We start from the raw sequence: 26,260 nt of genomic DNA on the forward strand, positions 1-26,260 counted from the left end.
ACTAGGAAGATTTGTGTTATGTTAAATGAAAATAACTTGACCAGAGCTAAAACAAAAGCTTAGAATAAGATAAAAACGATAAATACATTTAACAAGGTGGATAAAAAAATGACCAACATGCAATGTCTGATGTGTGCTTTGGAGATCGTGTTAACCACAAAACATTGTTTAATAAACTAATATTCTTGACAAAAGCACTCTATGGATATCTGCCCACGGATTCTTTGGGTGTTCAGAATTAAATAAAACAATTATGAAAGAAAGAATATTTTTTAATCATTCAATAATAATCAATTCACTTTCAGGCCTAATTATCGCCATCTTTTCTCTTATTCCAAAACGGCTTTGTGTCAAGGGGCGGCACGGTGGCGTGGTGGTTAGCACTGTCGCCTCACAGCAAGAAGGTCCTGGGTTCGATTCCGCCCAGTGGCCTTTCTGTGTGGAGTATGCATGTTCTCCCCGTGTCTGCGTGGGTTCTCTCCGGGTTCTCCGGCTTCCTCCCACAGTCCAAAGACATGCTCTGGGGATCAGGTTAATTGGGGACTTTAAATTGCCCGTAGATGTGTGAATGTGAGTGTGAATGGTTGTATGTCTCTGTGTCGCCCTGCGATTGGCTGGCGACCAATCCAGGATGTACCTTGTCTATCGCCCAAAAGTTGGCTGGGATGGACTCCAGCCCCCCCGCGACCCTGTGTGCAGGATAAGCGGTTTGACAATGGATGGATGGATGGATGGATGGTTTTGTGTCAAGCTAGCCTGCTGCTGGCTGTGTCCACACCTTTACATTAACACTCACGAAAGTATTTTCGTTTCTCGTACCACTGCTGGGTTTTATGCGTTTTAACTTGAAAATCCTCCGCCGGAAGCGCGGCGCTCTTACTCCCCCCGTCTTGACGGCGGCGCTCGGAGCCGAGCGGGTCAGGGGGAGGAGAGGAAAGGGAGTGGAGAGAAGACGGCAGGAGGAGATCCAGCGCGGGGGTGACCAATTTCACCGGAACCATCCTTCGGACAGCCCGGCTCCATTTGACCGACCTCCCCCCCCCGCCCCACCCCCCCTCCCCTACACCCCCTCACCACCACCACCTCCCCCCCTCCCCTCCTGCTCCGACCGACCAGCGCTGCCGAAGCGGATCGTCCTGTCCGGGGGAATAGAAAGGAGAAGATGATCGCGGTGAGTCCCGCGTCTCTCTGTCTCTCCGCAGGCCGCCGTGTATAATTGATGTCCCGCTGTCACTCAAACGTCCCCGACGCCGTCGCACTGGCGCGCGCGGACACTTCTCCGTCAGCACATCGTGTCCACCAGGATGACACGGCTGGCAACAGTTGCTGCGAGGCCCGCCGCTGCTGGTGGAGGAAACACCGTCACTTGATGTTTCCCACTGGCGCCCAGCAGCAGCGACGTGTGCGTGCGCGCGTGTGTGCGCGCGTGTGTGTGTGTGTGTGTGTGTGTGTTGATGAGCTGCATCACTGTGTGTCTTGTTACAGCTGACAGACCTGCTGGGTGTCGATCAGCTGCATCCAGAAGCTGGAGCCTCCTGCAGGTCGCATCTGCTGCTCATCAGGATTCGCATCGGCCGCGGATCTTTTTTTTTATGACATAACTTTTCATTTAAACTGCCCACCTGGGGGGGCAAAGGAGGGCGGGGGGTCTTAGATATTGTGTTTTAGATCTACACCCCCCCCCCCCCCCACCCTCCACCCCCCACCTCACCCGCCCAGTGGCTGATGCTGAGGAATGTGCAGCAGCAGTAACGTGTTCATATCCGTTTATTTACCTCGGACGCATCTTCTCGGTTCACTTCGCTCCCGCGAGCTGCTGCTGCTGTTGTCTCGCTGCGGACCGGAGGTGCAAACCGCGAACGAAGGCGCGTGCGTGTGTCCCGAACATGGTCACTCCGGACACAGCGGAATGGTTTTATGGTCCCCGGTATGGTTGTCACATAGGCCACGGTGTTACGTAACACGAAGCCTACGCTGTTTGAATGCGGGGCCTCACGCATACGCGCGCACAGGCACTGCCCGTGCGCGGGATTCATGCGCCGGATCGCAAACGTATCATCCAAAAAAATGGACAATTAAAACAAAAGCACACCTTTTGATGTCCCCTCGTTCTATTTCTCGCACCTGGACGCAGGCGGACGCGCGAGGCGGCGACAAGCCCACGAGGATGCACTTTAATGCGCGTTGTTTGTGACTGTAACGGCGGTGTCCGGGTTGGTGATGTCCCCTAGGAATATTCCCCTCCTTCCCCTCCTCCCCCCCCTCTCCCTGCTAACGCTATTGGGGGAGGGAGGGGGGCAGCATGCAAACACACGCACACACACAACAAGCGGCTGGCAACACCGCGACGTTCTGCAAACGGGTACAAGCTGGTCGACCTTGTGGGGAGGTGTGCGAGAGAGAGAAGGGAGGGGGGGGGGGGGGCAGAGGAGGGAGGAGGGGGTTCTCCTTGAATCCCGTCGATCCGCTGCCAGGGAGGAGGGACGCGGGGGCCCGGACGGATACGTGCCGGAGCGCAGGCGACGTGTGGCGAGGAAATGCTCTTCGTGCCTCGGACAACACAGCGTGTCCCCTTCCGGTGGAAACATGCCGATCGATGAGGCGGCGCGCGCGGCCGCGCTGTGGAGGCTCAGGGTGTCCGGGGGGGGGCCTGGTAAGATGGTAAGATCAGCTGGGAGCAGTTGCAGAGGCATATGTGGACGTTTTAATTCAATCAGGGCATTAATTCTATGCTCAGATGTGTTCTGTCGGGGCTACAAACACAACGCGGCCTCATAAATGGGACGCACCATTTACACCAATACAGAGGCCTCTAGTCAGGGTCTTATTAGCGTAGTGCAACGTGTGTACAAATGAATGTCACACACTACCTTGCAGACACTGATTACTTTTTTTTTTTTCCAGTACAAGAGATGACCGCTAATGTCCATGAGATATATCGGTGGAAACAAGTCAAACATTCTGCATTTAACTCGTCTACAGAATCCAACCAGACGTTTTATTATGATTGGGTCAACAGTAGAGTATAAAGCTATAGAGAGTATTAATTCGCAGGCGACCATTTCTCTGGTGCTCACAGGGCATCTCGTTGATGTCGTCCAGCGACATCACACTGACGCACAATAACATGCACCTTGGTGACGCGTCGAGGAAAAGGCTCGGCGCTGCGGGGCTCACAGATCTTGTCGTGCTGCGTTTCCCATTACCGCCTCGATATTTGGTCTTGTCAGTGTCCCGTTGTCCGGGGGCATTCATCCGTATGTATAACTCGTCTTTTATCATCGATTGTCGGTCCTGAACCGAGCTCGTAAGAGTCGCTCCTTATCTTCAGCCCAGCTGATTCCAAAATGCTGTTGTGTGTTTATACCAGAGTGTGTGTTTTAGTAACAACAACCGGGCCTTTAAGCTATTTTGGGTCCTGTCCTCCCCTTGTCCTCTGCTGATAGTAGCTTGATGTCCTGCGGACCTGTCTCCGTTTTTATGAGCACTATCTCAAGTGTGTCCGGTTGTCCAGGAAATGGGATTCATTGTGCAACAGTTGTGTTTTCTATTTCCCGTCGGTTGTGGGATAAAGAAGGTCTTTGGCAGCGAGCGAGTGGGAGGGTTAAACAGTGTCGGTGACCGGCATAAAACGACAGACTCCCACGATGTGACGTATCTCACCGCCGTGAGCCTGAATCTGAGCCACGTCACAAGCGTCTCTATTTGTCTTTTTATGTGTATCTCTTTGTCTTTTTTTTTTTGCTGTAGGTGCCGCGGAAGCCGCGGCGATAGTCCTGCAAGCAGAGTCCTGGTCCTCTCATTAACCCCGGTCTCCTTGGGCTTTGTGGGGCGACTGGTTCGCCTTTGACACTCCCCCCCCCCCCCGTCCCTCCTGTCTCCCCCGTCCCGCCCTGTGGCCCCGCGGTGTGGCCTCCACACGCCCCCCCCCCCTCCTCGCTACTTCAAAAGAAAATAGTCCGCGGGGATAAATGAGTGAACCGGCCGCGGGGGAAAGGGCTGGGACATGTACCAGAACCCCAACAGGTAAATGAAGCCCCCCCAGGTGGAGGGAGGAGGTGGTGTTCCCGTCTCACGGGCCGCGCTGAACGTTGTCCTCTCTGCTCACACAGAATGTCCTGGTTCAGTGGCTTCCTAGTCGCCAGGGTGGACGACCGCAAGACTGCGTGGGGGGAGCGCAATGGCAAGAAGTCCAAGCGGAAGGGAGGCTCGTCCCTCTGCAACCCGCGTTACATGAGCTGTCTGCGGGACCCGGACGCCATGGAGCCCCCATCTGGAGCCCCCCTCCACCAGCACCACCGCGGAGGGGTGGGCGGAGCGGCGGGCGGCGGGGGCAACTTCGGCGTCCGCTGCGGCTGGCAGGAGGACCACTACGGCAAAAGGGGAGGGGCTCCCGGGGAAGGGGTGGGCCTGAAATCGGTCGACCTGGGCTTCGAGGACGGCGAGTTGAAAGGCAGGAAAGGAGGGTGCAACGGCGGGGACGCGGGCGACGCGGACGGCCCCAGCGGCGCGGCGGCGGGGGCGGTGACGGCCGCGGACTGCTGGCTCAGGGTGGTGCAGGTGTTCCAGTCCAAAAAGTTCCAGTCGCGCAAGCTGGAGCGCCTCTACCAGCGCTACTTCTTCCGGCTGAACCAGAGCTCCCTGACCATGCTCATGGGGGTGCTGGTGATCGTGTGCGGCATCATGCTGACCTTCCACTGTGTCCACGCCGCCCCCCACGTGGCCTACTCGTCGGCCCTGTCGGTGGCGATGGCGCTCTTCATGGCCCTCATGGTGGTGTGCAACCGCAACGGCTTCCACCAGGACTACATGTGGATGGTCAGTTACCTGGTGATCGGGGTGCTGCTGTCCGTGCAGGTGTTCGGCGTGCTCATGGTGGCGCCCAGGAGCGCCTCGGAAGGCATCTGGTGGTCCGTGTTCTTCATCTACATCATCTACACGCTGCTGCCCGTGAGGATGAGAGCGGCCGTGCTGAGCGGAGCGCTGCTGTCCGGCATCCACGTGGTCACCACGTGGCAGATCAATCAGGAAGACGAGTTCCTCTGGAAACAGGTAAGAGCGGCTCGACTCGTTGACCCCAACCGACGCTGATGCTGATGGAACTGTTGTTACTTATGTTTTTTTTGCAGATGATATGGGTTAAATCCGGATTTATTTATTAGCAGGATTATATGTAAAGTAAAAAGTATCCGGGCTGAGAGGGTTTTGCTCCACCCACATGGACGGATGTCATGTTATTATCTGGTAAAACCAGTCCTAGTTTACATAAGCATATTTTATATTTTGTTTTATTAGAAGACGTTCAGGTATAACGATACAAAGGGAGGACTTTGCTTCTGTGGTTGTGGGATGTGATCTGAAAGGGTTCATCTCAAACCTTAAGGATCTGGCGTGAGAAGATCTGGAACAAACTGTTATAGTTGTAGCTTTTCGATGAAGTCTGGAAACTTAACCGTTGAACATAAAGCTTAGTTTCCAGAACACCAACAAGAAGAATACGAGGACGTGGCCGATGTCTCTTTAAAGGCTCTTGTGTTTTCCAGCTGATGCCATATTGGTAGAAAACACTCCACTGCAAATCCTTATCTGTGCTCACCAGCTAGTCTCGAGCTTTGTTACACCGTGCGTCTTATCATAGTTGAAATCGGCCCCCCTGCTGTGGCTGGAGACGGGTCGATGTGAGCTGTGAAACGGAACCAAAAACAATTTGTTTTTCGCCGTAAAACAATGAGCTGAGAAATGGTGAAAAGCCGGCGCCGAGCCGAGGGGAACTTCAGAGCGAGAGCGCCACTGACCGCGTTATCAGCCGCGAGCGCATTGCACGCGTGTGACACAGTCCCTAAATACCCGGATACACGATATAGTGTCATGTGTTATTATTGCAAAGGGGGGGGGGGGGGTCAATAAGATGTTTCCAATTAAATGATTAGTCCATGAGCTGATTTGGTCCATTTTGATCATCACCTTTTAAGTCCTCTTTCAAGCTAAAATACCAAACGCTGCTCACCGTAAGTCTTTAAAACATCAAAAAGCTTGACGTCAAACCCGAGCCAAACCAGGGTATCTGATAATCTGCAAACTATTGAACTTTAAAAGGAATCGCTGCTGATCGCGTCTGGAGGCATTTGAAACGTTTCCGATACGGCGTGCATCCACACGCACGCGGCGGCTCGGTGTTGTTTGTGCGTCATGTCAAGGACCCGGGGGGCTCGCTGAAGGTCAGCGGGCTGAATGAAGCGCCCTGGACGGACAGCTGTGCGTGCGTGTGTGTGTGACAGTGTGAGAATGCAGTGATATAAAGCGGTATCACTCAGGCCTCTGTGCTCCCACACAGGGGACGCTTTGTACTGTTCTCCAAGGGCGGGGTGAGGACGGCGAGGACGGCGAGGCCGGGGGGGGTCACACAGTATGGCTGCTGCTCGCTGTTGTTTTCTCCTTGGGGAAAAGTTATGGAAAACATAATGGGAAAAACATTACATCGAAAACAATTGGCGGAAATAAGACTCCATTACAAGTCGCTGAGCATCTTGGTTTTTACCAGAAAGCTGTGCAACCGTATCCCGTCCAACCGCGACGCAAACAAGCCCCCTTAAAGACGGACCACGTCGCTGAGAAGACCCCATTGCGTTAGCAAAAAGAGGCGCGCCTGGGTTGGCGTTATTCGTGGGAACCCAGTAGCTGCCGTCTACCGCGGCATCAAGCGTGATCCACCGCGGTGTTTGCCGTCAGCCAGTGAACAAACACCGCCAGATAGCCGCCCGGCCCCCGCGGTGCCGTTCGTACCAGAGGTCGCCTGCGTACAGTACGTGAAACCTTCTGTTATCATCAATCACTGCCGCGCGCCTGTGTGCGAGTGTTTCCCCTTTCTCGCATAACTCATTAACCTCACTGGGTTTGTGATGAAGTTTGTGTTGCAGATCCTCTTTTTTCTGTCTTTTTGTTTCCAGCTTCTGTTTGCTGGCAACGCGGGATTTATTTAAAAGGTAAAGAGTTTATGTACTGAGATTTGGGGATTCGGGACCAGCGTTTGGTCACATTACGTGGGGGAATATCTGTTTTTTTTTGTGGGGTCGGCTTTGCTTTTTGAAAAGGGGGACAGGTGCATTTGCTTTTGTCGCCCGTTCGCCGTCAATCAAATCTGATCAAAGACTCCTGATGAGGCAGATAGACCGAATTCTGTACAGTGTGACAAGGAAGGCCTCAATAAAAACAAAGTAATCCCAACAATATTACCATCAAGTCTTTCTCAATGAAAACACAAGAGAAGACCAACTGAAATCCAAACATCCACACAGAATTTAACCTAAAAACAGAACCGTAGTCACAATAGTTTACTCAATATAACCTTCTTAAATATAGCTCTTTCCTTTGGCCGAAGCGCAGCGTTGTATAATAACAACAATAATCTCTTGACGTCCGTCCGTGTGTCCGATTTCTGTGAACGGCGAAATCTCAGCGACGTCCGGAGGGAATGTCTTCAGATTTAGCAAAAAATGATGTAACAGGGACATTTTTGCACAGACGTGGACGTTAAACCGCCGCTCGACGCCAGCCGCAGAGCTGCAACGGCCCGTCGTTCGTGTCACGTGAGGCCAGAGAAACGGCCTCTCAACGGTATTTAATGTCCGCCTCTTCTAAAAGTTACGGCCTTTTAATCCCCTCTCGAGCCTCTGAAAGCACACGTAGTCCATCTGGTTGTTTCCGGAGCTCTTGGCGTTGTTCGCCATGTGTGTTTTTACAGCTGCATACAGTAGAATCCAGCGTCTGCTCTACTCCCCCCCCCCACCCCTCTTCCCCCCCCCCCCCCCCTGTGTTTGGCCCGGGATTCATTTCAATCTATCAGGGATTTAAACACGTAGAAGAGGGGTTTCATCCTGCTGTTACCAAGATTTATTCTTCATTTTGTTTCAGCGTATCTGATATCATGATCATCGGACCCCTCAGCTGAAATAAATTAGCAGTACGTCGACATGTGCACTTCCCACACACACACACACACACACACACACACACCATCCCATGCATTGTTATGACTGTCACCTCCCCTGAAGTCTTTTTCGGTCTCAGAGGAACTATTGTCCTGCCTGAAGTGGGATCTCCCGTGTCCAGCATCACAGAAGTTTAGTCCACGCGGCGCTCAGCTGCTCATCGTGCACGCCGCCCCCCCCCCCGCCGACAACGAGCAACTGTGTTTTGCGTGGATGTCGCGCACACACTCGCCGTGAGAGGTCAAAAGAGCGGATCCTAAAAATACCCGGCCCTTTGGCGTTCCTGCTAACTGTTGCGTCACATGGGACAGTCTTATCAGAGCCTGCGTCAGAGCAACAGGCCCCCCCTCCCCCCCTCCCCCTTTTCTCTGCATACACACAGGTCTGCGCTTCTCACATGAGGCTAACACTGTATATCCACAGATACGGCAATAATTTATATATATTTTTCTGCTGCGGGCTAATGAAGCGTGAGCGAATGCATCTTTGGGACGGATCTCTGATCTTTAACCACAGCGGAGATGACGGGGGTAAAGCCCCCCCCCCAAAAAAAAGCATAGACAACAAATCCGTCTCTATGTGAACTCTGGCTCAGGGAACAGTCAATATGTTTCACAAGTCTCCCGCTAAGTGTTCAAAGTTTCTTTGCTTTTTATTTGCTCAGTAGATAAGATAAGGCAATAGCGTTTAAATAACAATGTGTCGCCTGTGCGGTAACGCGCTCAGTCCACGGTGGTCCCACGTCAAACTTTCCAAATGCCTGTTTACTCAATTAAAACATTTCCAGGATGCTGTAAAGAGAAAGCGCAAATCCCACATCGATTAAGGCAGGTTCCCACGAGCTGGAGCGGCCTTGCGTGCGCCGTGCGTCACAGTGGCGACACTTTGATCCCAGTGGAAACAGTGTCGTGGCGTGACGAGGGTCCGTGCGGAGCGGCCGCCGTGCAATAAGACGCCCCAGTGCGAGCGCAGGAGGAGGAGGAGGCGGCGCTGAGATCGGAGTCCGATATTCTCCCCCCGCAGTCCGTTTCCTCGGCCCCCTTGATAAATAACTTGTGTTTGACGCTGTGGCAGCATTTTAACGACGATACCTGTCACACGTATCAGGATGGGTGTCTCGCACGCACACGAACACACACACACACACACGCGGCAAAGTGTTATTCAGAGGCTTCAGTGAGTGAAATGTGAAACACGGATGCACCTGCTGTGAATACATTTCGCTTGTTTATAACTGCCTGTATTCACTTGCACAGGGATTACATGGATACAGATTTATACACACACACACACACACACACACACACACACTCATACCGCCACCGCCAACCCGTGGACCAATGAGATCGCTGGGAAATGAATTATCAGTTTAGCATCACTGCTGAGATTGATGGGGAATAAACATCATTGCTAAGTGTCTCCCTCAGTGCTTGTGTTCAGGCGCTCCTCCGGTTGCCATGGAAACAACAACGACTGGAGCAGCCAGCAGACCCAGTTCAGCCCGCTGGAGCGCAGATTGGTAACCGCTTCGAGTAAAGAAAAAAAAAAAAAAAAAGCAGGTCAAAATTGATTTTCGCTGTTAACTTTCTCTTTCTCTGGTAATCCGGCAGCTCGACGTCCTGGACGTCGGGAGGGAGGAAGGGAGGGATGGGGTTGCAGGGGGGGGACACACTGCTGGGTGGCCTGCTCGGATCGCTCCGTGCTTTGTTTTCCTCCCCCCTGCTGTCAAAATGAGACGGTGGTCCGTAATTAAACACGGCGATGACAGAGAGGGCATGTGGAGTGGAGGTGCTGGGGGGGCACAGGATGTTGTTTACCAGTGAGGTCCAGGGAAGCTTATCTCTGATCAGCTCGCTATGACTGTGCATATCTGTGTCTGTAGCCCCATCGCCCATCGGATGTGTTTTCTGATGAAGGAGTTTATTTTCCTGGCAAAGATAATTGATTTGATTGCTAATTGCTCACTCTTTTGCATTCCTCTAATGGAGCCGGCGCTGCTCTTAAGAGGCTTTTTGTTAAATCACAGCGGCCATCCCCGAAACCTGCTGTCTGTCCGCGGCACGCGAGGCCTCACCGCGGGGGTCCCGCTCCTTCCTCCTTTTCCTTCCATGCAGATTTTCGTGCCGCTTCTCCGACCTACAATGCCAGAGAAGTTTTAGTAGTCACACTCTCTCCGCAGAAGTCACACCCGCTCGGTTCCCAGCAGAAATGTTTCTGGTGTGTAGTTGTCAGTGTGAGGACCCCCAGCATGTGTACGGAAACACGACAGAGGGGAGCGGAGTTTGAAACTGGCTCTGCGCTCCAAAGTAATTGTTGCGGACAAGGGATGGACATTATTTATTCAAGATGTTCGGTCTTGTGTTTCAGTGCAGAGAACGCAGATGTGTCTAAAACGGGAAAGGCAGGAAAGTCAGCAAATGTTGCTATTTAGGGAAATCTTTTTGTCATCAGCCGCACTTTCATGTTGATGGATGAACATAAGTGGTGACAGAGGAACACCGTGACAGTGCATTCTTTAATTTAACGTAAAAAAACATGTCTGCTGTCATTGACTAAATTTGTGACTGACTTAAATAAATGACTAAAGGTTCCGAAATCACTGTATTTACTCTTAACTATAGTGGTTGTCAGTCAGAGTGAAATGCACGACTAGATTAAACTATATACACAACACTCCTTAAATCTTCAATGAGGGGGTTTGGGACACAGATCTAAACGGCGTAATGAACTTTCGTGTTCCTTTATGTATTATAGATGGAAACTGATACATACTCTACACACACAACTTTTCCTCCCCTGGGTTTATGTACGTGGAAGAGTTTTGTTTCGACACAAATTGTGTGATCGGGACCCCCCCCCCCCCCCCAGTAGACTCAGCGGGAGGGGCTCCACTCTTTATCTGCTCATGTGGTTCTGGTCCTTTCAGATAAGGGCACTGCGAGCCGTGTGCTGAGTACACAAACCCAGCAGCTGCCCGCCGCCACCGCGCACACACACACACACAGAAACTCAAAATAAATGAAATGAAAGAATATGGAAATAAATAACCAACGCTCTCCAGGAAAGATAAGGGCCAACCTACGGGGGGGCGTTGGGACTCATGTTTGGTCACGAGCGAAGCGCCGTCATTGTGTTTCGGGGGGGCTGCAGTGTGTTTTACTGAGCCTGATACAACACAGATGTTTTAAGGAGTTCCAGATGCTCCTCAAAGGCCGATGAGCTCTGACTTACGCTCTCGTTGGCCCCGTTTCAACAGCGATATCCCATCAGGCACTGCTCCTTCTGGGAAAAGGTCTTATAAATTCAGCATCGTGTTCTCCTCACAGTTGGACCGTTTTTTTGACGAAGACTTATTGTTCTCGGTGTATTTAAGTGGCTCAAGCAGTGCTTGAAAACGATTGGTTAGACCCCCGGCTAAGTCCCGCCCAACTAATGCCGACTGGCCAACCGTAGCGTAGCGCAGGCAAGCTCCCAACCGGGGGCCGACTACTGTTGGGCCGAGCTCTGTGGATTCTCTGGATTAGGGACATTTTTGAATGACGTTCAATCTTCATGCTAAAGCTGCTACGTTGTCAATGCGATCTGAATACTTACAACACAAGACGTTCGACGGTCGTTGTGTCGATCGATTGTTTGGGAATCGGCTTCTTCTAACGACGATCGACGTATTATCTTATATGCACCTTTTTTATACAGAACGACCATGCAGTATAAAGGCCTAAAGCCATCTACCCCTTACCTCCTTACCTCCTTACTCCCTACCCTCACCTCCTCAGCTGCACCCTCCCTGAACCTGGGCGGGGGCCTGCAGGTCCTTTGGAGGGAGGCTGTGGAATGTGGGTGATAGTTGCTAAGTGAACGCTCACAGTCACCGCGGGCCGACAGTAAGCAGAAGCTTGACTTTTTTGTAGTTGCTGTTGTTGTTGTCGTGTCACAAACTTCTGAACTGTTGAACGATTCGAAGAGTCGACGCGTCCGTCAAAGAGGTCTAAAGGGTCCGAGCGAAGGAAGGGCTGCAGTCGGGACCGCAGCAATATCAAGATCCTTCCTTGACCTACTAACCCTGTGCGTTTGCACGTATGTACACACCAGCACACCTCCCTGCGATCCGGGTGCGTGTTGTCGAATGGGACGGAGAGCAGGATGAGGGGATTAAAGAAGAGGTCTGCGAGCACAGTTTGATTCAGGTGGTTTGGTTTGTAATGGAATTGCCTGTGAGTGGGGAGGCTTGTTTAACCACTTCATCGCACAGACGGATTTCTTCTTTCTGTGGATCTATTTTTCTTCACGCTGTCCCTTTAAACAGTAATGGATTTTTTTTTTTTTTTTAAAGAGCTTTCACTTTTGTTTGTCTCTCCCTGAGCAGCAGCAGCCCGCCACGGCCAGAAGAGCGGTGATGCAACGAGAGCGAACTACTACGGCCTCTTTCATATTCACATACCGCTGTCTGCGCACGACTATCGATTATAGCCGCTTCCAATGACCTTATTCGGGTACATTAGGAGGCTGTTGAATGTCCGTCGGTCCACATTCTGTCACGTTGCTCTCTCCTCCCTGAAGGACACTCTTTCCCAGTCCGACGGCCTTAAAAGTCAATGTTTATAGACCGGCTGTCAGGACCAGAGACTTCCTGCTAAACCAAATGGCTGCTATGCTGAATCCATCATAAAGGGGCAGAAAAATTATAAATAAAGCAGCGATCCTCACACAGTGAGAGGGGATCTTCAGAGGGGGGGTCACTGGTAGTCTTGCTGCAGAGACATTACCTATGAAGGGCAGGTGGACTTCTTTGCTTTGCACGTCGGTATCGTCTTCGCACAGCAGAAAGTAGGCGGGTTTAAGCTGTTAAGTCGGTGCAGCGCGTTGTTTTTCTGAGTGAAGTACACACATTCATGGTCCCCAGGTGATGAATCGTACTGACTGTTCCTCATTGCTGTGGCTTATGTCTAAATACCTGCAGGACTCATTCCGTCAGCCTGAGATGTGGTGATCAAACCTGCTTGATGTCATCGTGTCGTCATTGTCTTTGGGAGGATTCATCTCAAAGAACGGAATAAAATGTTTTGCAACAGTATCTCAGGATTTTGGTTGAATTTACTGCAGTATCTTAAACTATGTATTTGATCTTACTCTTTATGAAAACAATTACTGAATCTTTAACATCGACACGTGGTATCTTTGTCAACTTACCCCATGATAATCTAATTTAATGTTTCTTTGACAAGTAGAGGGTCTACTCTATTTTACCAAGTAATATACAATGTACTTAACTGTGGAGGAAGTCGTGTGTTCGTTTATTCAGCCAAGCATCCATGCAGCCGCGTCGATCATTCATTGATTCCGCCTGCACATCCTCCATAAGCTGTTGGGGGCTTTTTGTGTGGAGAAAAATACATTTTAATCTATGCTGCGTGCACATCCGTTGTTCCTGTCTGGTGCAGATCAGAGCAGCTCTTACATAATGACCTTTTGATATCCCGGGATTAGTCTGAGGTCGTCTCCGCAGACTGGCCGTCCACTTCCACCACAGCACCCGGATGGGAGGACGGGAGGGTGGAGGGGGGAGGGCGACGAGCGCTTCCACGGCAGAAAAACAAACCACGCGATGTTCCGCTGACGTGATGCTCAATTCCTGGTTTATTTCGGTCTCAATAAAGCCAGCGTAACCCTTTTAGTAGGCCGTAATCATGTTGGTAACTCAGTCATGGACTCCACCTGACAGCGAGTGAGCGATGAGGATCACAGCGCACAGCGGCCCGGATCACAACGGTGCCGGACCGAGCCGGCGCGGGACGCTGTCACGGGACGCTGTCACGGGACGCTGTCACGGGACGCTGAACCTCAGCTGACAGATAGTTACAGTAGCTGCAGCGCTAACGCACAAGTCTTTGACTGCACAGACACACACACACACATGTAGAATGATGGGAGGCCTTCACCTGCAAACACACACACGCATCCCGCTGCAGGCTTCGCTTTTGTCTCATGGCCGTTTTTGCTTTATCAGTGAGAGTAATGTAAACAGAGCTGAGCGCTTTGAGCCATCTGCCTAATGTCAGTGTGGCCCATGTCTCTCTCTCTCTCTCTCTCTCTCTCTCTCTCTCTCTCCTGCTCACATCGCTGTTTTCCTTCCTCGTCCTGCTCCTTTCCACTTATGTCCTTCCTCAACAGCTGTCCGTCTTTCATTTTTATCTGCGTTGTCCGTCTTGTCTGTTTTCAGCCTCGCTGGCTCTCTTTTTCAATCATCTTTTTGCTATTCTCATCATCGCTTTTGTAGTCACTGTTTATTTCCATTAAACTCTCTGTTGTTGTGAAACAATGCAGTGCTCATTAGTTTGTGAAGATAATAATACCGAATTGGGGACAACGGCTGGATAGCGATCTGGTCTTATTGTTTAACATACTGTCAAAATACGTTTACTGTTCCTCAACCAAACACAGTGAGGTTGACTTGAAATATTTGTTCTCATGGGACCTTTGTCCCAAATAAGTTGTATTTAATCTGAATGAACCTACATTTCCGATAGTCATTGTGACTCATAGTAACCTCTTTGCTTTTAGAGTGTTTCCCCACTCGCGCAGGAGATTGATTATTGATTATTGAATCTTTGTTTCTGTTTGGCTGATTAGCTTTGGGCTTCAGTCTGCTGCCACATCGACGTAATCATCAGGTATTGTGAGTTCAATAGATTACAAAGATGTGGACAGCAAAGAAAACCTTCACATCTTCCGCTGCAAACTAAAGACACTTCAGACTCGACCTCCGTATAAAAACACTAACAGTGTACATTGTACTTATAATGTCTATAGCAAGTTGTAAACCGGCTTATTTGATGAAATTGCACTTTCTTGTTTCTTTTTCTTTTGAGTTTGTATCCTTATTGTTGAAATGCACTTAGTCAGCTAAATGACATGTAATGTAATATTTACAGAAAGCTATGATAACAATATTTGAATAAAAATAATAAATGCTTTCGTTTTTTGTATCCAAAGACGCTTTACAATGACAGACAAAACCAGACAAAAAAAGATGAAGAAAAAAATAGTTTCATGAGCTGAAAACCCTTGAATATGTTCTTTTCTAATCTTTGCGATATCGTTTAAATGCCTTTAAAGTCACAACAACAATGATACCGTATGTTTTTAACGTGTCACGTGGACGCACTGCATGCAAACACATATGACCCCCCCCCGACTCAAAATGTCCTTTATGAACCATTTGTATCGTCCTTCCCTGTACGATGTGTTCTGATGCTTGACGTCGTAGCTGCACTCGCCTTGTTCTTTCACAAATGTCAAAGTCTTTTTTCACCGAGTCAGAGGGCGGCTTACGGCACCAGCAGCCTCCTCTTGAGAAAGAAACTACAGAAATGTTTGATTACGGTCATCATCGATCTATTGAATAGATGCTTTCATCGATTACGATGAGAAAGCACCGTGGCGGTAGTTCACCGTACACCTGCTCACCTCTCTGCTTCAATCCCAATTCGTTCTCCCGCTGCACCACAGGATCATCCGCATCTTCCTGGTATCTCAAGCTCGACCACCTTTCCCTCCTCTCTCGTCCCTCCCAGGTGAGCGCCAACGTCCTGATCTTCCTGTGCACCAACATCATCGGTATCTGCACCCACTACCCCGCTGAGGTGTCCCAGAGACAAGCCTTCCAGGAGACCCGAGGGTACATCCAGGCCAGGCTGCACCTCCAGAGGGAGAATCAACAGCAGGTGGGTCTGCACGCGGATGCGTAACGCGTTGTTGTTTATGTGTATTTGTGATCTCGTTGCCCGAAAGACTTTTTGCCAACACATACTGGAATAAGTGTTCAATTGAATGTGAATCACCTCAGTGTTCTATTCAACCTCTCGGGGGCAGCTGCTGTTTAAGCTCTTTGTAAAACGTTGCTCCGTTGGTCAGGTGATTTGTTTCTGCAGAAACCTCCCTGCAGCAGAACATGAGCACGAGCTGTCAGAAAGTCTCACGAGTTCAGTGGATTCAGTCTAAAATACGTGAAGTAAGTAGCCAGTTGAGCAATCAGGAAAGCCAGAAACGACCCACAATGCAACACGCTCTGCAGGAGCCTCAGTTACGCCGGAGCTATCTCCATTCAAAAAGAAATTTTAAACAAATAAACGTGGATAAACAAATGTCTTTCCTCACCGACAGACGTCCTCCTATATTTGTAGACTCTACAGAGTAATGATGCCATAAAGGACACTTTTTAAAAAAAAGTCACTGCATAAAAACTTTCACTGGAACAATTTAAACCTGAGGCCGAGTCATCGTGATTTGATTATCATAAATTAAGTCCATTAAGTCTCGTAGAAGTAATTATTCTCAAACGTAAAGGATGACGCTGCCGACAACAAACTATTTCCAAAATGAAAAATCAATGATGTGTTGTCTCTTTCCCAGTACTGTCTGTACTGACTAAACGTATCACATCCAACCACATTAAAATGACCTTCCATGAGTAGAAATGAATAAAAACAAAACTTTAAAGCATCAACTCCTTGTGATTCCTGCGTGAACCACGACGGATAGATTTTCATCTGAGAACAACTCCCATGATGCGACGCTGCTTCACAATGTCATCAAATGTGTTATTGTTTTGATTTAATGGGGGTTTTCTGTGTAATCCTAAAACTGTTGCCATGTTATTCAAATAAAAAAGTACACACACACCCTTGACGCGTTGCACATAGACGATAATATTGTGAATGACACAATCTCTATTATGTTTTTTTTCTTTGTGTGTGTGTGTGTGCGCGCGTGTTTTTCCAGGAACGTCTGTTGCTTTCAGTGTTGCCAAGGCACGTTGCCATGGAGATGAAGGCTGACATCAATGCCAAGAAGGAAGACATGATGTTCCACAAAATCTATATCCAGAAACACGACAACGTCAGGTCAGCCGGCCGCTCGGCCTCAGTGTCGCGTTTCACGATTTACCGGCTCAACAAACATTTCAATCTACTTTCATCCGCCGAGTTCTCCGTGCCGATCGGGGGGGATTTCCGTTGTGTGGGACAGACATGTCTTCGTCAAAACATAAAAAAAATGTTGCTTAGTTCTGCTTAAATACAAACACCCCCCCAATTCCCACTGATTCTTCGCGAGAATGATTCACGACACATTTGCACACGCGCACACAGACACACACTGATAGGAGCGCGCTCACGGAGTCATAAGAGGGGAGAGTGGTTTGGCAGAGTGGAGGCTAATTAACACTAGTGAGGGAATACTTAATCACCAGCAGCCGAGATAAGATAATCCCCAAAGATGGAGAGCTTCGGCACACATTCAATTACAGCACTGAGCAAACGCACTCCGTCCCCCTGACACACACACAAACACACACACACAGACACACAAACAGGCACATATCTCCTTCAGAAGAATTTAAGGTCGAACCTCCTGCCTTTCTCAAGGTCAGCACCGCAACGTATTCCTGCCGCTGCTGTGCGAACTCTGTTCGCTTTCAATGGGGAAACTGCCGAAACGTTTTTTTGTTTTTGTTTTCTCGTCCTCAGCATTCTGTTTGCAGACATCGAGGGTTTCACCAGCCTGGCCTCTCAGTGCACGGCTCAGGAGCTGGTCATGACCCTCAACGAACTCTTCGCCCGCTTCGACAAGCTGGCGTCGGTGAGGGTCCTCGTGTGTCTCTCGTGTTTGTCCTGAAGGACCAGTTTGACATTTCAGGACCGAGCTTTTAAGAGACGCTCCACAGTTAAACAACATCATCATTCTCACTTGACATATATGACAGCTACCAAACATCTGGACTCCTCCCTTTTCCTCCCCCTTTCTCAGGAGAACCACTGTCTACGTATTAAAATTCTGGGTGATTGTTACTATTGTGTGTCCGGGCTGCCTGAGCCCCGGGCCGACCACGCCCACTGCTGCGTGGAGATGGGCGTCGACATGATCGAGGCGATCTCGTGAGTGGGAACGCTGTTTACGTTTTTTGGTTTTGGTAGTTTTTAATTTATTTTTTCATTTCTTGAGAAAGGGACACTGAAACGTGCGGGCCGTGTGTCCGCAGGCTGGTGCGCGAGGTGACGGGGGTCAACGTCAACATGCGCGTGGGGATCCACAGCGGGCGCGTCCACTGCGGCGTGCTGGGACTCAGGAAGTGGCAGTTCGACGTGTGGTCGAACGACGTCACGCTGGCCAATCACATGGAGGCGGGAGGCAAAGCAGGGTGAGCGAAACGAGCACCGGTCCGTAACAAAAAAGCATCCGGGTTTGAATTTCTTTATTAGCAATAAAGTAAATGTGTTCAGTTGAAATACTCAGTGTGTTACTAATTGGTTAAATCGCGTGTCTTTCTGTAGGCGGATCCACATCACCAAGGCCACCTTGCAGTATCTTAACGGAGACTATGAGGTGGAACCGGGCTTCGGAGGGGAGAGGAACGCGTACCTGAAGGACAACAGCATCGAGACGTTTTTGGTTCTCGGCTGCAGCGAGAAACGGGTCAGTGAATAAATAAACACATAATAGGCGCTTTAATACAATTATGTTTTAATTATTCATTTATAATTGCTTTTAAATGTTATTGTTTTAATTTTGTTTTAATTTTTCAAATGCCATCCTTACATTCTATATTGAATGATTATTTATATATATATATTCCTACTATTATTATTATTATTTTTATTCGACTTTAAAAAAATATTCTTAGACAATTATTTAGTATTTAGTCCCTTGTATTGTCATGGACTGCGTTGTATGAGAACAGTTGGTCAGGCCTTCATGTGTCCCCCCCCCCCCCCCCCGTTCCCCCACTGAGCAGAAGGAGGAGAAGGCCACGATGGCTCGCATGCAGCGGACGACGAGAGCCAACTCCAACGAGGGTCTGATGCCCCGCTGGGTCCCCGACAGAACCTTCTCCCGGACCAAAGACTCCAAAGTCTTCAGACAAATGGTGAGGATCTGCACCGACACACCGGTGTCTCATCGGAGGAGACACTTCCGTGAGAGACTCACGTTTCGTCTCTTTTCTTCTTCAGGGCATTGACGAGAGCTCCAGTAAAGACAAGTGAGTGCTGCTGCTGCTGCTGCTGTTGTTGTTGTTGTTGTTTACGTGTTGTTCGAGAGGCTCGCCGCTCTGCTCGAACCAGATTTCACCGACGCCGTTTGTCTTGTTGCAGCCGCTGCGTCCAGGAGGCGATGAACCCGGAGGACGAGGTGGACGAGTTTCTGGGCAGAGCCATTGACGCTCGCAGCATCGACCAGCTGAGAAAAGACCACGTGAAGAAGTTCCTGCTCACCTTCCAGACGTCCAGCCTGGAGAAAAAGGTTCAAACTGAGACCCTCGATTACGGAGTCCTCTATCCTGGTCTCGTTCATGGCAAACCGTGGTTACAATACACACACCTCAATATAGCCTGTTTTTGGCTAATTCAAAAAACACGGTAAAATATTTTTTGCTAAAGCATTCCAGTCCGATTAAGAGAGTAGTTTGATTTAACTGAGTTTTATTAGATATTCTGTTTTTTCCTATTTACAATCACAAAATCTCTATATCTCTATATGATTTCCTCACGATAAGGTTCCATAAAAGAAAATATAAATGATCATATAGAATTAATGCCGAGTGTGCTTGTCATTCGTGGGAGGAATATCTGACTCTTCTTCTGACCTTTCCTCTCGCAGTATTCCAAGAAGGTGGACGATCGTTTTGGAGGCTACGTTGCGTGTACACTCCTAGTATTCTGCTTCATATCCTTCATACAGATCGTTATCTTTCCACAGTGAGTACTTGATACACCGTAGAGCCGTATTGACCGTGTGTTTCTACGGTTGCTTTCACTCCCTGTAGTTTAATTCTTCTGAGTAAAAGAAAAATGTACATTTTCTTTTCTAGCGTTCTTTCCCTTAATAAACACTGACAATAACACCTCATACTTATTTGCTCCGTCTCATAATTTACCGATACTTGCAGGATCTGAACTCCCTTATCAGCTGGTGTATAACCTCGTTACTGTTTTCTCCCTCGCAGCACTCCGGTCATGTTGGGAATCTACATCAGTATCTTCGTCATTCTCGCCAACATCCTTTTTATTTGTGCCATATATTCTTGCATCAAGGTAACACATATCACACACACACACACACACACACACACACACACACACTGGTCATGCTTATACGTTGTTCGCCGTGTTGAGTGCTTTCCCCTCTCCCGTCCCCCCCGCAGCTCTTTCCGGCCGCCATGCAGACCGTTTCAAAGAAGATTGTGCAGTCTCGCACCAACAGCACCCTGGTCGGAGTGTTTACCATTATCCTGGTCTTCATCTCTGCCTTTGTCAACATGGTAAGATGGAAGAGACGGGCGGAGGGCACATGCGTGTGCATGTTGAAGAGCCCGCTGAACACGCGTGTGTGTGTCCGTTTGGCTTCTCTGCAGTTCGCCTGTGACACCGTGAGCTTGGCCCAATGCGTCGCCGAGAAGCTGAACACCTCCGCTGCGCTGGTGACGCCCTGTTTGATCCGCAGCCTGAATGTGTCGCCGGACGGGGGTCTGGAGATCTGTCCCAGCCAAGGCCCCTCCTGCCCTTTTCCCGAGGTGAATCCATTGTTAGGTCACCACTTTTTTTTTTGTGGGGTTTCCCCCGTGCCGCCGGTCTGACCTTCTCAACACAAAACGGAAAATGTCACATTCTTGTTCTCCCTGAGCTGTGCTGTCGATAACGGCTCTTTGTGACGGCGCTCTCCAGTATTTCAGCTACAGCGTGCTGCTGACCTTGCTGGCCTGCTCGGTGTTCCTGCAGATCAGCAGCATCGGGAAGCTGGTCCTCATGCTGCTCATCCAGCTCACCTTCCTGCTGCTGGTGGAGTGGCCACAGGTAGCACTGTTCGACAACGCGGACCTCTTTGTCACCTCCAATGCCATGTGAGTGCCACAGGCCGTGCAATGTACTGCTAATGCAGGTGTGTGTGTGTGGAGGGAACTGCATTGAGCAGTTTACCATATTTATTTATGTGAATTCTCCAATCTAAGGTCTTAAAAAAGTTTAAGCTTTTAATTGAAAGAGATTTATAACTTTCATTAATTGTTCTCTTTTTTTTCCTCTTTAGTGATTTAAATGAAACTAGTGCTCAATGGTAAGAATATTTATTTTTTGACTTGTATAAAGAAATTAATATTATAAGGATTTTAACTTAATTTATTTTTAATGTATAATTTCCATTCAGGTCCAGTTTCAATGAAACTACAAACCAGTGGTGAGTGTCAGTATTACGTTTTTCTGTCCGCCACTTCGAAGCTCCGCCCCGTTGCATTAATGTCGCCGTGTGTTCCTCGCAGCCCATTCGTTGTGACCAAAGTGTCCCTGAGGGTCATGACTCCCGTCATCCTCACAGTATTCGTCCTGGCGCTGTACCTGCACGCGCAGCAGGTCGAGTCCACCGCGCGCCTCGACTTCCTGTGGAAACTGCAGGTACGTTCAGCGTCCACTGGAGGGCGCCGGGTTTGCTCGCCCATGTCCCATCAGAACATCTGCACATCCTACGCGTCCTGCTGGTCATTTTTATCACCGCGGTCATACATGCTGAACGCAGCTGATAGAGATCCTTCCCTCTCAGGCCACAGAGGAGAAGGAGGAGATGGAGGAACTGCAAGCCTACAATCGCCGCCTCCTCCATAATATTCTGCCCAAGGACGTAGCGGCTCACTTTTTGGCGCGCGAGCGGCGCAACGACGAGCTGTACTACCAGTCCTGTGAGTGCGTGGCCGTCATGTTCGCCTCCATCAGCAATTTCTCCGAATTCTACGTGGAGCTGGAGGCCAACAACGAGGGGGTGGAGTGTCTCCGGCTGCTCAACGAGATCATCGCTGACTTTGACGAGGTAAAAAACTTGGGGCGAAGCTCGGCGTGCCGTCCGCCCGGGCCTCTGCTCGCGGAAACCTAATCCCCGTCTGCTCCCTGTTTTCCTCAGATCATCAGCGAAGACAAGTACAGGCAGCTGGAGAAGATCAAGACCATCGGCTCCACCTACATGGCCGCGTCCGGTCTCAACGACTCCACCTACGACAGGGAGGGCCGCTCGCACATTGTGGCGCTGGCGGACTACGCCATGAGGCTGAGGGAGCAGATGAAGTACATCAACGAGCATTCCTTCAACAACTTCCAGATGAAGATAGGTGAGCCGGGTCCAGATGTTTGGATGCTTGGGCGTAGCAGCAGCAGCAGCAGCAGCAGCAGCTTTGTTGATGCAGTGACGAGTCTCTGTCTTCCATTGGCAGGTCTGAACATCGGACCGGTGGTGGCCGGGGTTATCGGCGCGCGGAAGCCGCAGTACGACATCTGGGGCAACACGGTCAACGTGGCCAGTCGAATGGACAGCACGGGCGTACCCGACTGCATACAGGTAGGAGCCGGGAAACAGCTGTTCCTGTAGGTTCCTCAAGTGAAGCCCTGAGATGAGTCTTGATGCTTGTTATTAATAAATGTCCCAATAACTAGTTTGACCAATAGGACACGGCCTCCGTAAATCCAGTCGCCGTGAGGTTTAATGTGTTTTTTATCCCATCGTTGTAAATCTGTACATTCAAGTAGGCTCGTCGCTGAGGTCATTGTCAAAGGTGATATATGCTTCTTAATTAAATGCTATGACCTCATCGCCTCAACATATGATTTAATTAACGCCCCTATGACAGCGTCGACAAGAGAATGTTACAGGCACAATTTAAGGCAGGTCAATTTTATACTTGTAGCCCAATATTAATCATCCCAAATTTGCCTGAAGGGGCTTTACAATCTGCATGGCTGCAACAAAGCTCTTCTGTCCTCGGAGCCTCGCTTCAAAAAGGCCCTGAAAAGAGAACTCAGGAGGCGCAACAAGACACAGACAGACATGCAATAGACATCGTGGACATGGAATAAGCCAAAATGATAAAGTTACAGCACAGATAATCGTCCCGTGCACGGCCGAGCTGCATTAGAGTGCAGGAATTACTAAGAAAGTGGTCCCTCCCTGGCAGATGGATGTAATAACTCATGTGTCACATAGTGCCACTAGTATAGATAATTTACCTCTTCAGAACCTTGATAATAATATAAATATGTATATGTAATATATCTGTCATACATGTTAATATTGACTACAAGATTTATTGATTTTCTACTTACTATTTCTGGAATAAAGCTCACTTTTCTACTCAATCTAAGGAGAGAAAAGTGACACAAGAAACCGTCCAGCGTGCAATCCGGACTGAAGATGACGCAGTTATTGAATAAGATCGAACAACGTGGCCCCGATTCGTCCGATTAATATTTTGCCCTTTGGCGCTCTGCTCGCAGGTGACCACGGATCTCTACCAGGTGCTCGCCAACAAAGGCTACGTCCTGGAGTACCGGGGGGTGGTCAAGGTCAAGGGCAAAGGGGAGATGACCACCTACTTCCTGAACGATGGACCGCCCAGCAGTTAGCGGCGGGGGGAGGCGGCGATGCTGGGAGCACCCTCAACCCCCCCCACCCACCTCCTTCCACCCCCCCGGTCAGAGACCCACTGAGCGAGGACTCGAGACGCCGTCACTTGAATCCCGAGTGGAGAGGGAAAAAAAACCTCCTTCTTTTAAAAGACTTGAGAAATGGAAGCGTGTTCCTGATGAGGCCGACGTTCTCGTAGGAAGGACGCGTGTTTTTCCTCATGTCCTCTCAGGCTTCTTGAAAGATGCAAAGTCTGTTTATTTAAAACAACGCCTTTTAGCCTGTGAGAAGATTACCGCTGTACATACGGCTACTTTTTATTTTTACTCTGAGGTTTGTTTGTTTCCTTTTTTCCGGGTATTTCTTTTGTTTTTATTACACACGAATTACGAACAGGTACTCATACTTTTTGTTTCTGAAATAATAATTTATTTAGATCTCGATGTTTTGTGCAAAGGGTCCTTTATGAAAAAGTGTGAATACATACGTGCACAAATATCCAGTTTATTACACGTCAGAAGTGTGTATGTACATGAATATTTGTGTGTGTATGAATATATGTATAAACTGAGAAGGAATATATTGACCAAAGACTAAAGTACTTACTAAAAGCAAAGCAAGACATGTTTGATATGTTCTCGCTAAAGTCAGCAATGATCACCTCCTATGTTTTTTTTGGGGCAACAGCTGGCAGCACAGCTGCGTCATTGTTTTCATAAGAATATACACAATTCATTTTCTTTCTTTATTCTGTCTGTCATCCAGGCAGCAGGGAGCTGATCACTTCAAATTTAAATTGTGGCACCGCCCCAAACCTCAGAACAAAATGACTTGAGACGACTTACGGATGTTATTAGGAGGTGAAATCTCTATTTTGTATCTAGTCGAGTCGCTCCGGCCGGGATCAGGATCCTCTTCGTCCTCGCTTCACGTCGCATTGCTTCGTCGCAGCTGGTTTCAGCCCTCGCAGTATCACGTCATCGCTGCTCCTTTCATTTTCAAAGAAGTATTTATTTTGGTGCACATGGAAATGAAGGAACTTAAAATCAGAGGCATCGGGGGAGGAAGGGGGAGAGGGGGACGCAATCAACACAGCCTGATTCTTCTATGAAGAAGAAGTAGATGAAGGAAAGAAATATATATATATTTATTATATATATTGATTTTGACTGCATACTGTGCTTTGTCATCCTGAAGGGGAATAACTATTTTCACTGTGAGGTTTTTATGGTACAAAACAAAAACTGCTCTCTTGCCAAACATAGCCCGCTTTGAAGCATGTCTGATTGTGGTATCTTCTCATCACTTTGGTTTGTTTTTAACGTAGGGTATTTTGTATCACTTCTGTATCCATCATTTGTATATTATTAATGTTGTTATTATTATTATTATTCCTGTTATTACGATGCTTCTGATTAATTATTATGCTTATTATGATGATTCCATTCCGACGAAAAGGATCAAAGACCAGCGCGTTTTCTCCTGAGACGCCAGTTGTGAAGCTCAAGCTCACTGGTACCAACTGATCAACTGCGGCCAACGAATCCTGCCGTTCGGCCCCGACGTACAACGCAGCATCTCACCTGCCGACAGGTGTGATCACCAATGACCGTTAGCTGCAGCAGAACCCCCGGGGGGGGGGGAAGGGGTGGGGGCACGCCAGTGTAAACACACGCGTGTGCTTTTTTTAAAACGAATTTGATTTATGCCACTTCTGCAGTATTGTGATTCTCAGCCGGGCTTTAGGGCGACCCAACCCCCCCCCCCCCCCCCTGCCCCCCCCCTCCCACGTGTTCACTTCTCAGTGGCAGGAAATTACATGCTGATGTGAACAGGACAGGATTAATAAACCTACACGTATATTTATTGTACCCCCCCCCCCCCCCCCCCCCCCCACACACACACACACACTCACTCAGTAGAAGTACTAATAGCTGAGTTGATTGCCTTAAGTTGACAGTGAACAAATAACAGTGTCACTGAACAGGGACGTGCCTGCTTGCCCTGCCGGACCGCTGATGTTCTGATGGAGAAAAGGGGGGGGGGGGAATAAGGGCTTGTTGAGAATAACCTTCATCATTGTCGCAGCGACCTTAGTATCTCCGGGCTTCGACTTTTTGTAATCGAGTGAATTGGCCCCCAAACAGTTGATCACGTTCGTACCAAAGCTCACGCAGCCTCCTGCGCGGCGATGATGGGCCCCCGGGGGGGGGGGGGGGGGGGGGTGAAAGAGTGATTCATACAAGCAGAAGGTTTATAGGATGGACACGGGTTTATGAAGATGTGCATCGTATGTATTCTATTTCTATTACTGTCCATAGACGTGTGTTGATTGTTACCTGGCAGGTTTGGGGGGGGGGGGGGGGGGGGGTAAGAAGGTCGTCCCCGTACTACTGAAACAGTGTTTTGCTCAGGCCTGATGAATCCTTCCCGGTTTTTGTTTTATGTTTTATTTTCCTTGAGTTGGAGCAGTTGTAAAGGGAGTGTCTTTTGCAGAGTTGAAGGACGAGAAGAGCTGAGGACGATGAGACAAAGAGAAAAATAACATTTCCCCTTGAAGAAAAAAAAGAATAAAAAAATCAATGGCTGATAGCTTGTTGATATCTTTAATGATGTGTGTTGTACTGTGAATATGTACACACCTGTCACACAATAACTTAGTATAGATTCCTATGCATTGAAACCATTATGATTCTGTGTGCTGGCTTTGATATTCTAAACTAATACTGATGGCAACATCTTTTCTTTAGATAAGATTGTTCATAATTCAGACTTACGCCTTCAAACAAAAATATTCTCAAAATTGGTTGATAGTAATTGTGAGAAACAAAAAAAAA

General features: G+C 49.0%; 1 protein-coding gene and 1 long non-coding RNA gene across 4 annotated transcripts; one reads left to right on the forward strand and one right to left on the reverse strand.

The window, feature by feature from the left end:
- The first annotated feature begins 889 nt into the window (after positions 1 to 889).
- On the forward strand, positions 890 to 26,011 carry LOC120829551 (adenylate cyclase type 6-like). 2 transcript variants are annotated; one of them, XM_040193748.2, is made up of 24 exons: positions 890 to 1,171; positions 3,751 to 4,026; positions 4,113 to 5,052; positions 15,563 to 15,712; positions 16,770 to 16,891; positions 17,516 to 17,627; positions 17,796 to 17,923; positions 18,028 to 18,186; positions 18,320 to 18,461; positions 18,781 to 18,912; positions 18,998 to 19,026; positions 19,139 to 19,286; positions 19,644 to 19,741; positions 19,990 to 20,077; positions 20,188 to 20,304; positions 20,398 to 20,556; positions 20,708 to 20,883; positions 21,069 to 21,095; positions 21,186 to 21,215; positions 21,298 to 21,430; positions 21,576 to 21,839; positions 21,930 to 22,134; positions 22,237 to 22,361; positions 23,294 to 26,011. In XM_040193748.2, exons 2-24 carry the CDS (start codon positions 4,007 to 4,009, stop codon positions 23,420 to 23,422), a joined length of 3,633 nt encoding a protein of 1,210 aa, XP_040049682.1. In that variant the 5' UTR covers positions 890 to 1,171; positions 3,751 to 4,006; the 3' UTR covers positions 23,423 to 26,011. The 2 variants fall into 2 exon arrangements, with proteins under 2 accessions (XP_040049682.1, XP_077943002.1); XM_078086876.1 differs by having other exon boundaries at positions 912 to 1,171; positions 20,762 to 20,883.
- Positions 1,168 to 2,211, reverse strand: LOC144386312 (uncharacterized). 2 transcript variants are annotated; one of them, XR_013452010.1, is made up of 3 exons: positions 1,776 to 2,211; positions 1,495 to 1,622; positions 1,168 to 1,341 (listed from the first exon to the last, which is right to left on the reverse strand). It is a non-coding gene; the product is annotated as an uncharacterized LOC144386312 (long non-coding RNA). The 2 variants fall into 2 exon arrangements; XR_013452009.1 differs by having other exon boundaries at positions 1,199 to 1,344.
- Positions 26,012 to 26,260: the final 249 nt, after the last annotated feature.

This window comes from Gasterosteus aculeatus, chromosome 2 (genome assembly GCF_964276395.1).
Source record: "Gasterosteus aculeatus chromosome 2, fGasAcu3.hap1.1, whole genome shotgun sequence".
In the NCBI taxonomy this organism is placed as follows: domain Eukaryota; kingdom Metazoa; phylum Chordata; class Actinopteri; order Perciformes; family Gasterosteidae; genus Gasterosteus; species Gasterosteus aculeatus.